This window comes from Musa acuminata, chromosome BXJ2-6, assembly GCF_036884655.1.
Source record: "Musa acuminata AAA Group cultivar baxijiao chromosome BXJ2-6, Cavendish_Baxijiao_AAA, whole genome shotgun sequence".
NCBI lineage: Eukaryota > Viridiplantae > Streptophyta > Magnoliopsida > Zingiberales > Musaceae > Musa > Musa acuminata.
Genome location: NC_088343.1, coordinates 6,172,211 through 6,184,825, shown reverse-complemented (window position 1 = coordinate 6,184,825; position 12,615 = coordinate 6,172,211). Strand labels below are relative to the sequence as shown.

The 12,615-nt window shown below is 36.1% G+C and overlaps 2 protein-coding genes across 2 annotated transcripts; one reads left to right on the top strand and one right to left on the bottom strand.

Annotated features, from left to right (window-relative positions):
- Positions 1-1,788: 1,788 nt before the first annotated feature.
- On the bottom strand, positions 1,789-5,005 carry LOC135614445 (uncharacterized). Its single transcript, XM_065111832.1, has 2 exons — positions 4,689-5,005; positions 1,789-2,364 (listed from the first exon to the last, which is right to left on the bottom strand). Exons 1-2 carry the CDS (start codon positions 4,929-4,931, stop codon positions 1,942-1,944), a joined length of 666 nt encoding a protein of 221 aa, XP_064967904.1. The 5' UTR covers positions 4,932-5,005; the 3' UTR covers positions 1,789-1,941.
- Positions 5,006-5,951: 946 nt separating this feature from the next.
- LOC135614444 (plastoglobule-localized metallopeptidase 48, chloroplastic-like) lies at positions 5,952-10,936 on the top strand. Its single transcript, XM_065111831.1, has 9 exons — positions 5,952-6,185; positions 6,486-6,543; positions 6,841-6,908; positions 8,398-8,577; positions 9,109-9,205; positions 9,282-9,391; positions 10,106-10,239; positions 10,437-10,638; positions 10,730-10,936. The coding sequence occupies exons 1-8, from the start codon at positions 5,961-5,963 to the stop codon at positions 10,588-10,590; spliced, it is 1,026 nt and encodes a 341-aa protein (XP_064967903.1). The 5' UTR covers positions 5,952-5,960; the 3' UTR covers positions 10,591-10,638; positions 10,730-10,936.
- Positions 10,937-12,615: the final 1,679 nt, after the last annotated feature.

Below are 12,615 nucleotides of genomic sequence, written 5' to 3'. Positions count from 1 at the left end.
AATTAAATGATATCACTCTGCATTTGCATCAGCGTCAACATAATTATCGAGTGATAAAAGGGTCATTAATATAGATGTTGAGCGATGCCGCTCTGCATTTACGTCGACATCGATGAAGTTGCTGAGTGGCGTTGCTCGGTATCTATATTGGCGACCCTTTATTGCTTGTAACTATGTTGGCATCAATGTAGATGCAAAACGACCCTCACCTCTTATGTCGTTTTCCTCATCCATAATAACCACCGGTGTCACTATCTATTATCACAAATTGAAATATTAAAATTAATTTTTTTTATTTTTATATTTTTGGTAGGGATTGAGATAGTAAATGTAGCTAATTATAGAAGTAATATGTAATTAGTCCTAAGAAGTTTTGTTATTAAGTTAATGTTCAAATGTTCAATGGTTAGTATTTGTGCTTTAGCTTCGACTCCACCTGAATATCTAAAAATATTCACATGTGAATAAAAAAAATTAATTTTTTTCTTTTAAAAAATATCTTCTTATGACTCTATTCATTAGCTCTAAGTAGATGTATTTGAGCTTAAACTAGTCTTTTATCTCACTTGTAGCCTCTCATTCTAAAGAACTCAAGCAATTCAAGACTTTAACAAGTATTTTGGGCTATGGGAACACTTTTTTTCCATGTTCTTTATATTCACAAGATTGCAAAGCTTATGCAAACAAAGAAACACAACAATGGAAACCTCAATTCCAGTGTAGATTAAGTAAAACATGTTGAATCATAACAATCAATTCCAACGATATTTAACAGGATACAAAACCACAACATTTTTCTAGCACTTTTCTTCTAACAATCAATTAGTCATATCTTCATGTAACCACAACTTACCCTAACTCATCAGTAACAATTGTAAATGGAAGGTGACCTCCATGTCCATATTTAAAATATATATTATTTTTTTCTTAAAATTAAAAGAAATTTTCATTGCATCAGATTACATTCGTATATGATACTCACATGTAAATTCAAGATTCGGATATATCACTTTGTATAATAATAATAATGCATTAACCAATCCGGATAACATAACAAAAACTAAAACAAACATTATTACACATTATGGGATTGTATACAAATTATTAGACAAATAAAAAATTCTTTTAACTTTTTTAGACACATTATGGGATTGTATACTAAAACAAACATTGTACATTTTATTAAACAAATCAAAAGATAAAAAAAATTCTTAAACTTTTTTATTCTCTCGATACTTTGGTCTCATGTAAAGTTGATGATGGGATTGTATACTCTATAAATCCAATAAAACTAATAAATAATTAACCATATAAAAGAATTTAAAATTAATAATAATAATCAGATTGTATATATGACATGGACTCGATGCTCTGATTTATCACTTGTAGGAAGGATAATGTACTAATCAATCTGATTAACATTATTAGACACACATCTACATCTATTAAGCGAATCAAAAGATAAAAAATCCTTCAACTTTATTATTCTCTCCTTTCGTCTCATGTCAAGCCGATGAGATGATGGGATTCTATACACTCTGCAAAACCAATAAAAACAGTAAACAGTTAACCGTACAAAAGATTGGATGGATATCCATTAGACATATTCTTACTTGCACATTTACTTTTTGTATCTCTTTAAATGTTCCGTGTAATCTTAATTTACTTACATAAAGCAATTTAAGGATAGGCTACTTACTAGGAGTTCAAGGTGTGTTTTAACTTGACAGGCAGGGCTATCTATGGCCTCGAGATTCTAAAGAGCTCATGCAAACAAGAAACATAACATTTTGGAAACCTCGGTTCCACTTTAGATTAATCTCTAACACATTATCAATCATAACAATCAAAACCAATAAGATTTAACAGAATACAAAACTGCACGAGGAGTTTTCGTTGGATTCCGCTACCTTAAACCATGTCAAAACCAAGTACTCTTCTTCAGTACTTTTCTGCCAGTCTAGCAGTGACTGCTCTAAGTTTGGAGTAGACCTTGCCGGCTGGTGATCCCAGTATAAGGCTACATAGAGAATCTCTAGCGACCTTTATGTTCAAGAAAGACCCCAGGATGTGGATCTTGGTATCCGCAATCACGATACGGGTCCTTGTAGAATTTTCAATAGCAAACTTGGTCTTGCCTCCCTTCCCGGACAGCCTGCCGATAGCACGAGAAAGGTGTTCTCCCCGTAGCGTCTTCACATCCTTGATCTCGAAAGAGTCCACGTAAAGATCATCCAGGCGTAGCAGAGCAAGGGCATCGGCAACATCAAATCCAAGCATGAAAGCATGAACAAAGTCGGCACATTTTTGCAGGTTACTGACATCCGGAGTATCTGCTCTTGTTTTAAGTTCCACCTTCCTTGCCTATAGGATATAAAGGGATTCACAATAAGAAAAAAAAAAAAAACTAACATGAACAATAATTTCAAAGTAGAAACTCGTATATGCATGGTCCAAGAAAGATTAATTGACGGGAACAAAGTTAATCAACAAAGGAAACAAATATTTCAGCCTCCGCAAAACACCAAGCGCTATCAAGGAAGAGTGTCTTTTGTCATCAAACAAGATTACATGGAACAAAATAAACAAATTTACATTCTTTAATGCAACCAATTCAACAAAAACCGCATATGGATGTTTTATTTGTAGTTAACAATAGCATATTTCAAATCCAATATCTCAACCAAATTACTTCACAGATCATTTTTTCTCAAAAGAATAAACAAAGCATTGATCAGCACAAACATGCATATGAAGTTCATAGAGGGTTTCACTAAACCAAGTTCTGTAATCCAGATCATTAAAAAGGAAATTACACAATTTATTTTGAAATCCAATATCTCAACCAATTTTTTTCTAGAAGCATTCTTTCTCAAAAAGAAAAAAAAAAGTGTTGATCAGCACAAACATGCATATGAAGTTCAAAGAGGTTTTTATAAAACCAAATTCTGTAATCCAGATCTTTCAAAGGAAACTATGCCCCTAAGATATTTAGATATTCATCAAACTGTAGCTCAAGAAATCCTCCTAGGGACTTTTTTCAGTACAAAATAGTAAATACTGAGTCATCATTTGGCTACAGCAGAGTAGATTTATGGGACACAATTGCTATTAAGAAAGTCGCATACTAAATAAATATTACGTTTGCTTACACTATTTTAAGCAAGATCTATCACATTTATGAATACAAGACCCACGCCCTTGAAAAACTAAAGGTTAAAACATACGATACTCTGAACATGCGAATATCGATGCAGTAGATCATAAAGAATGCCACTTAGATTTCATAAAAATATCATATATAGATATTTGCACACAAAGAATATGAAAGTGCATCTATTTTCACTGAAATTAGCATCACAAAACTTCACATTACAGTAACCAGTTCAACATAACAAACATCTAGATGGAGACCAACAAATTTTGGTAGTTTAGTTGATGCTGTTCATAATGGTTTCTTTAAATATAAATTTGAGAAATAAGTTATAGGAAATTGTCAATATAGTGAAAGTAACAGAAAAAAAAATGTCAAATGAGAATTAGACACTTCCAAAGCCTGTTTGGCAGACAAGAAAAAGAGATTATATCAATTTTCAGTGGGATTAGCTTCTTCTCAAGAATTTACAGCAACAACTATCAATTTACAAGAAGATACAAGTTGTTTAACATAAGACACCTCCAAAATAGAGATTGGTGAATTTGGTTGTTTAGTTGATGCTGTATGTGACTGTTCTTTGTATATAAATTTGAGATGGATCCAAGACGAAAATGTCTAAACAGCACGAGTAACATAGGAAGATCAAATTCTCTTATCATAATATGAATTGAACATACCTAAGTGAAATAAGCTTGACTAACTAATGAATAGCTGGAGTACTATGATCAACCAACCAAGATTGGAAAAGTTGGCCAAAATAAACCTCAAAGTAAAGAAAAGGTTTCAGGGTCTTCTAAATAAACTCAGCTGATCTCACCCAAACCTGAAAGCAGGAATACCATAAAAGCCAAATAATCATATCTTGTAAGATGCAATCAAATTCTGATGCAGCCAAATGGTAAGCTGAAGGACTGCATTAACTCTTGTTTGTTTAAATTGTCTGGGTTGTTTAAATTGTTTGTTTATGTATTGTAGCACAAAAGCTAGTCAGATGTTGAACCTGAAACATCATCATGAACCTATACATAATTACATAGAAATTGACAAAGGCACAAACTTGAAGCTCCAAGTCTGTTTCTTCCTGCTATCACTTAATTACAAATTCATTTAATTAGATTTATATGCCTCGATATGAATACTGTGCTACTATTCAACTAATGCAAGGAGAAGAACAACATAAAAATCTTAACCGCAAGAAGTAAAAGATACCGAAAGGGGATCACAACAACGTTCTCAGAAATTTTACTTGGCCGCTAAAGAAAACAAAGAAGACTCGATGATCATTAAGTTCACTCGTAACATAACATAAGATAAAGATAATCATTCATATTCGTATCCAACACGTTCTTCAGATTGCAGAGAAGCAATAATTTTCAGGCTAATCGTTTCCGCAACAAAGCCAGCATACCAATTAATGCATAAAACTAGAAGGGATCCACTTTTCTGACAACTACAGAACCTCAAATTAGATATCCGATTCGATTAATAGACGACTAATCTACTGGCGGAGGGGAGAAGACGGTGATCAAACCTTAAGGTTCATCCTGATGTCAATCTTCATCTGCTCATAGATAGGGGTGTAGATTTCCATCCAGCAGCGCTTGAGCGGCGCGTAGCGGTGGGTCGGGACCCCCACCTTCCGGAACTGGACCTTCCCGTCGGACATGTCGTGCGGCTTCAGAGCCTCGAACTTGGGCCGGAGCACGGCCGCGGGAGCGGGAGCGGTGGCCTTCTCGATCTCCATGGCCGAAGCGGCCGCTTCGCTCGACGCCATGAACAAGAAACCTCCTCTGAGGGTATGCTACGACGTCGGCGAGAGAAAGCGAAAGACGGACTAGGGTTTCAAGAATGCTGCTGTTATAGGAATTGGCACGCGCGTGTGATGACGGAGTTCGCATGACACCGTCCCAAACGAGACACTTCGGACGGTGGATCGCTGAACTGTTCTCAAATCCAACGGCCTTAATCAAAGAGAGTAGGATCCTTATTGACCCAATGAGCGGACAATTGTAATTCTCCATCGGACCGTTCATTTTGCACGATCTCACGTCTCAACCGTCCATTCTGCCGCGGTTGAGAGTGGTGTTCGTCCGATCATAATATCAGTCCATTTATTTATAATTGATATGTTTTTATGCGTTTATATATATATATATAATTAAAATATGTCAGAAGTGGCGTAGAGGATAATAAAATAAAAGAATTAATATTTAGATAACAGCATCTACATAAGCTTACCTTTTAATATACATGAATACATCTTTGGAATTGCTCCAAAAATCTGCAGTGGTCTAAATTGGACGCAACGTTGGGTACATACGTGGAATAATACGTACGGTCAGGCAATTACGTATCATTCTCATCGGTGAAGGATAATGGTCGATACTAAGTGGCCACTGAAGGAATACAGTCCGTGTACGTGTTCTCTCCCTCCTCCGCCGTTTTCTGTTTGACGTTACGTTACGGTTTCTTTCAGCTACATAAAATTGAACCCTCCTTTAATATAGCTTCGTCCGCTATTATGTGCGGTCAACGAGAAGGAAACGGTGGCAAATCTTCGCCATTAACTCCGTTTGTGGACCTCACGACGCTTCACAGTTGATGCGCCAATACCCGCCGTTGGATCTACAACGAACATTTTTCATATACATCACTCAATGTTTTATAAATTGTGACTGATGATAGCATAGGGTGCACTGTAGGGGTGTATTTGCAAAAATAATTTAGACGATGGTGTATCTGACAAAGTACAACATGTCTATTTTTGTGAAACGAAGCATTTGGGTGTGCGGGGGATTACCGAATGGCTGCTCTCTTCTCCCTGACCTGCGTCGTCTCCCCCAAACCCTCGGTTCCGGTCCCCGTTCGGAGCTCGAACGCCCGATGGCGGTGGGAGTCGGTTGCTTCGAGAGTTGTGTTGCAGCCTGAGACGCGGAGATCGAGAGTTGTCGCTCTGGTTTCCCAGGCTTCCCGGGTCGTCTTCCGTGACCTCGACGCCGATGATTTCAGGCACCCCCTCGATAAGCAGGTTTGACCTTTGATCGTACCATAGGATAAAGGCTATCGATCTTCTATCCTTGTAATCGGGATTTTATGCTGATTCCCTTCGGTTGCGTACCTCGAACCTCGCAAATTTTGTATTTTTATGATAGTACGCTATATTTCGTTTTCGCCTGAAACAATCATGTCATGTGCAAAATGATTGTTTTTTCAGGTATTTAATGGGGTTTTAGTTCTTTCTTTTTTTTCTCCTCTTCCACGTTTCTGTGTTTTCAGCATCTGATCCTTTTGGTATGATGGATAATCTTGTTTCTTTGTGTGTGTCCAGAATACTCTGCTGCTGAGGACAATTCCTGGGTTGAATGAACTTGGCAAGGCGTTGTTAGGTAACATCACATGGAATCTACTCCTTTTAGCTCATGAAAGCTTTTGCAACTATATTTCACTTGACTCTGGAAATGTTCAGCAATTAATATACTTTGTTTAATGGTTTAATCATCACTTTTCTTAGTGACGGGATAATTTACACTTCTTTTCATATCGAGTAGGGACTTCAAAGTTGATAAGTTTTAACTGATTTTTTTCCTTTTATTTTTGAAAGGTGATATCCTTGATGATTTTACCTTTGTATTTTTTTTACTTTTATAGTGTCTAAGTTGGCAGTTTATATTTTGTCATTGCAGGACCAATGACAGAGCAAGTAATGCTTCTTGAGAACATAGGAACATCAGTACTTGTTTCTGAAAACCAGGTTGGACGCTTGCAAGAATTAAATATCTGATTCAACATGCAGATATCTATCATATTGAATGATTAACTACATGAAGTAATTTAGCGTTGTTTGCTATGTAGTTGAGTTCATTTGTGTATTCCTGCATGGTGCATTCTATGATGCATTATAATACTACGAACTCGTCATCATGAAAATGATGATGGATCAATCACTTTGTTTCTGTATTTCAACTTCATGATTGCAGAGGATTTTGGAAAAAGAAATTCTTTTAAATTGTTACTGTTCTTAAGCAAAAAAAAAAAAAAAAAACTTTTATGCCTGTTGCTACCTTCTGATTTTTCGCTTAATACAACTTTACTCTGCATATAGATCTTTATTCTTTTGGAGCTTTCCCTCTAATTTCCACTTTTACAACTTTGATATAATTGAAATAGTCCCATATGTGAAAATTATGATATCAGTTTGTCCGGTCAGTCACTTCAATATACTTTGAATAGTCCTGTTTGTAAATAACTTGTTACTGGAAGGCAATCCTACTAAAGATCTTGGAAGACATAAGACAAAAGTACAAATGCCTTACTGTGTTTAATAAGAATTTTTAGTATTCATAGTTGTGACTTATGTAAAAAGTATACAAAGGAGAAAGAAGTAGAACAGATGCCCTACAGTGGGATTTGTTATTGAATGACGTGCAAGTAGAGATTATACAACAATTTTTGGCAAATATTGTAATTTTCATGAGCCTCTAACACCAGCTTAATTGTTGCAGATTTATCTGCTTGATATTATCTTTTAGCAATTTTCCCTCCAAATTTTGTTCATCTATTGTTGAAGCAAAATATGGAAAGCTTGTCAGAAAGCTTTTTGAGGAAAACACAAATGGTTTTTGGTAAGCATGTTGTAACATCTTAGGCAGCTTTTGCTGAGAGCAATTTCCAAATAAGGTTACATAGGCCTCCCTCACATAAAAGGGATAGTAATCCAATGATTTTGAGGCATCTTAACATGCCATTTCCATGTAATAGGATGGATAATTGCGATCAGAGTAGCATGGACATCTGTGTCCTAATAAATATTCCTACTCAAACTTTGATTCTCAGTTTGCTCAACTGGCCTCTGTTCATAGAAGTCACAAAACTGAGCAAGAAGGATAGATCCATGATGGACTTTACCCAGGACAAGCTTTTTCGCTCAACACACACAAGGCAAATGTCCATAGAAACAGTGTATTAGACTGGGCTGCCTGGGGCTGAGGATGCACAATTGTATGTATCACAGATTGGATGTACATGATAGATGCGTAAGTCACACAAGTGGTTTATATTGTGACAGATTGTGCACAAGCAACAAGGTTGATGCAGATTTGTTGTTCCATATCTCTTCTCTACTTTTTGGAGCATCATGTAGTGAAATAATTCATTCTTGGTGAATATATTAACTACAATTGTCAATTATTTGTGATCATTTATCATTATCTATAACTATATTCTCCCCCTTCTTTTTACAGCTCCCCGGTCTTCATAAATTGATGATTGAGGCGGCAAAAGTACTAGACACTGAAGCTCCTGATCTTTATGTCCGCCAGAATCCTGTTCCAAATGCATACACCTTGGCAATTAGTGGTAGGAAACCATTTATAGTTGTTCACACTAGCCTTGTGGAGCTTCTTACTAAAAGAGAACTACAGGTATCATCATCTTTATTTTGTGGTGCAGAAACATTAGAGTACATTTAATTCTTTCTTTTAGATAAACAAACAGCAAGTGAATAAAATTTGAGATTGTTCGTAAGAGATCTGCATGCCTATGTGCTCTGAAATAAAAAAGGGGGTTCCCTCGTATAAAAGTTATATTGCTGATGATGGTTCCAGAAAGTGCCCAATGGATAGAAAATAATAAAAATATCTTATATTTGTGAATCCATTCCTTGATGAGATATGCATTTTTTTAATAGTTAAATGCTGGAGAATGTGTTGCCTTTATTATTTACTGATTTCTTGGATCATTGTTGCTCCATTTAAATTCTCGCTCTCTTGCCTGTTGCCTTTTGGAAGTTCTGAAGTTATTGATAACACGTATCTTATGTCATTATTTTAATGTTGGTGACAGTAAACTCCTGTAGCATATTCTTAATATTGCATTTCAATTTCCAGAAGAAAATTTTATTTGACTTGGATCCAATAATTTACTTACGTATGCCGAGGTTTTCCTTTAATTAGGCCGTTTTGGCTCATGAGTTGGGCCACTTAAAATGTGACCATGGGGTGTGGCTTACATTTGCAAACATAATTACACTTGGAGCTTACTCTGTACCTGGTATGATGTGTTACATCTTGTGGTGCTCTTCATGGATTTATGAACATCCACGCTGAGATGGATCTATTGTCTGCAGGCCTTGGTGGGTTGATTGCCCAGAGTTTGGAAGAACAGCTTTGTAGGTGGCTTCGAGCTGCTGAGCTAACTTGCGATAGGGCGGCTCTCCTTGTTGCACAAGATCCAAAGGTACTTTTAAGTTTTAACTGCATATCAATGTATTTGAGGATAACCATGGTCCATTCAGTTTATGATATTAGTGTAAACTATTATGTCTGACCAAACATTAATATCCCAAAACACAAACATTGTGGACAATGTTGATTGGTTATTTAAAGGTGTGGTATTGTTTCTATATCTTCACCTCGTCTCTGTATAGAGCTTCATATCTGTTGAAAATGTATACCAAGACATCATGGTTAGTGGTAGGAATCAAATTTCTCCTAATCTATACTCATCCACTGGAATCCCATTAGGAATACTGGAGCTGACCTCATTTAAGAGTTTAGGGTTCCCGAACAGGCAAACTATATTCCACATGCAGATTTTTATATATGCACATTGTTCTTTTTTTCTGGAGCTATGATTTCATAAATGCCCATGCCGTTTGAAATTTTAAAAAGATACTTATAAATTTTGACAAATTTATAAGGATATCTATAATATATTTTCTGTGATACCTGCGACTTTATGAGGATTTATTGTAAAATATACAAGTTAGCTGAAAAGCCTATATGCACCTTCTTCTGTTTTATCTCTGGAAGGAGGCGGGAAATGCAACTGCTAGATGCATATGCGGGATCACATTCCAACTTCTAGTCAATGACAATGTTATTTTAGTTATTTCTTCTTGCAGTACATTTATCAATCTCTAATTACTTTTTTCTTGTGTCCTATCAAGAGGTGGTCATCTCTGTTTTGATGAAACTGGCTGGAGGGTGTCCATCTCTTTCTGACCAGCTAAATGTAGATGCATTCTTGGAGCAAGCTCGCTCATATGACAAGGCTTCTTCCAACCCCATTGGTTGGTACATCAGGTTTGTGTCATGTGCTTTAATGTGACATTAATTAATTTGTAGTATTTAGATATTACACCAACTTTGCTCAGAGGAGGAAAAGGATCCATGAAGACAGCCCCAAATAATTGGGACTTTACGGCTTCTCTTGCCATGTAAATCATTTTATGAGGTTTCTTGTTGAAATTTAACTTCAAAGTTCATTTGTGTGGTCCTAGGAATGCTCAAACGAGGCAGTTATCCCACCCCTTGCCTGTTCTACGTGCCCGTGAAATTGACGAGTGGTCAAGGGGTCAGGAATACAAATATCTACTGAAGCATGCTATCCAACTGGAAGATTCTCTAAAGCCTAGAAATACCTTTGTGCGGTGAAGATTGCGATGATGTTTTAAATGCTTAATGTTGAAATTAAACCAGAAGGTAACTAGAAATGTTTTGCAATTGTCTGTTCTAAATGTCATCGATGCCGCTTAATCATGCACATCTAATTCATCATGTCTGGATTCTGTAGTGCATGGTTGGAAATAGGATGCTGGAAGCGCTAAGGAGGGGGGATGTTGATACTAGAGCGTCATGAAGATAGGAAGAAATTTAGTGAATATTAGCATTGTACACAACATATACAGTATTGTAGATATACATGAGAATACGGATCTTTGGTATCTGTGCATGTAATATGTTTTGTTAAAACGCTGAAATACAAAGAAAGTTGGATGAATGATTTGAAATGTTGTATATTTCCTATAGTTGGCTTCCTATAGTTAGCTGGGCCTACTAAGATTTATTACTACTGTATACCTTAACATATTTTAATACATTCTTCGTATTGCTGTTGTTAATTTTGCAGGATTAGATCCTTGTTGCTGTCCATAGAACCATACTTCTCTCGGTGAATGTTTGTCTTCATGACTACAGGATAGACCTATCAAAATGGGCAAGGACTGTAGGTGAAGGGATTGTGGCAGATATTGCACACCGGGATTCCTAGGGAGAATCTGGAGGCAGATATCTCATGTCTCAATGAAGGTACTTTGGATTTGTTTAGGAAGTATTCACAAGTCTTAATCTTCTTTGATTCATGCTTTAGAAAAATTATATATTAAAGTCACATTTGACAAGGCTGATATATATTTTTTCTTGCAGGAATTGATTGGAAGACAGAAGCTAGCAAGCCTTACTCAAGATGATAAGGATTACAGATAAAACCAGGGGAAGAAATTTAGAGAGTTGAAAGAAGCTAAGCCTCTGAAAGTGACCAGTGCCTGCTTGTTCACCTCACTAGAAAACAACAGTAATAATCTCTTTGCATTTGATCTTTCTATTTCAATCAATTTCTATTGATATGAATCCAATTGAAAAGGATAGGACCCTCACCCCAACAATATAATCCCATAATCTATTAGATTTCTTCCTTCCTTGTGGGTTCATGAGATGACTCCAGTAGAACACATACATGGTTGTGGTTGTGAATGACCAAGTCAGCTCTTGTGATGTGAGGGGGAGGCATCAGTAGTCTTTGTTTTAACATGACAATTAACCCTCTTGCAAGTGGTGATTTGACATGAAGAAAGATGGCAAGATTTGCCTAACCTGCATGTAGAAATTATGAACAAAATCTGGTTATTATATAACTTGTCCTCCTGATTTGATTTCCAAGAATCTGCATGATGTGAACTTTTTTGTATGATCAGATCAAGTCAATCGATCACTCAGCAAATGGAAGATAATATGTAGAGTAAATCTTTTCAATGCCTGGCAAATATTAGTGTAAAATTTCAAATGATTATAAGATCATCCAGCTCAAGTATTTTTGGTAGTAGATTTCAAGATGCAGAAGTTGATAATTTTGATAGTAGGCTCATTTAATATTTTATATTCATTATCATCTGATCTTTTAACTATTTTATTATAGGATAAAAAGGTAAAAAACAAATGTAATTGATTTTTTTTTCCTTGTTCAACAATAAACAATCAGTGATTGGCTCAAAGAAAATGTCATTTTCATGTCTTATCCTTGGATTCCTTTGTACGTCCCCCCCACTGTTTTCTGTGTCTTCACACTTTTCACTTGATTCAATCACAGTCAAACGGAAAGAGCGTTACGCACATACAGAGAGAGAGAGAGAGAGAGAGAGAGAGCAGAAGCACTTTATTCCGGCCACAGGAATAAGCTTAACCCCAACGCAAAGGCGATTTAAGCTGGTCCACCGCGTGTGACCGGAAAAAGCTAAACAAAACACACAAAGTATCATCAACATCATATATATATATATATATATATATATATATATATATATATATATATATATATATATATACACACAACAAAAGGCTGCTCACAAGTCACGCACGCCACCTTCTCTCTCTCTCTCTTGCTTTCAGTCCTATTGAGACGTT

Excerpts from the sequence above, each read along its gene's own strand:
- LOC135614445 (XM_065111832.1), bottom strand. The coding sequence starts at position 4,931 with ATGGCGTCGAGCGAAGCGGCCGCTTCGGCCATGGAGATCGAGAAGGCC. Across the intron at positions 2,365-4,688 it reads ACATCAGGATGAACCTTAAG|GCAAGGAAGGTGGAACTTAA; the intron begins GTTTGATCACCG and ends TATATCCTATAG.
- LOC135614444 (XM_065111831.1), top strand. The coding sequence starts at position 5,961 with ATGGCTGCTCTCTTCTCCCTGACCTGCGTCGTCTCCCCCAAACCCTCG. Across the intron at positions 6,544-6,840 it reads ACTTGGCAAGGCGTTGTTAG|GACCAATGACAGAGCAAGTA; the intron begins GTAACATCACAT and ends TTGTCATTGCAG. Across the intron at positions 6,909-8,397 it reads TACTTGTTTCTGAAAACCAG|CTCCCCGGTCTTCATAAATT; the intron begins GTTGGACGCTTG and ends TTCTTTTTACAG.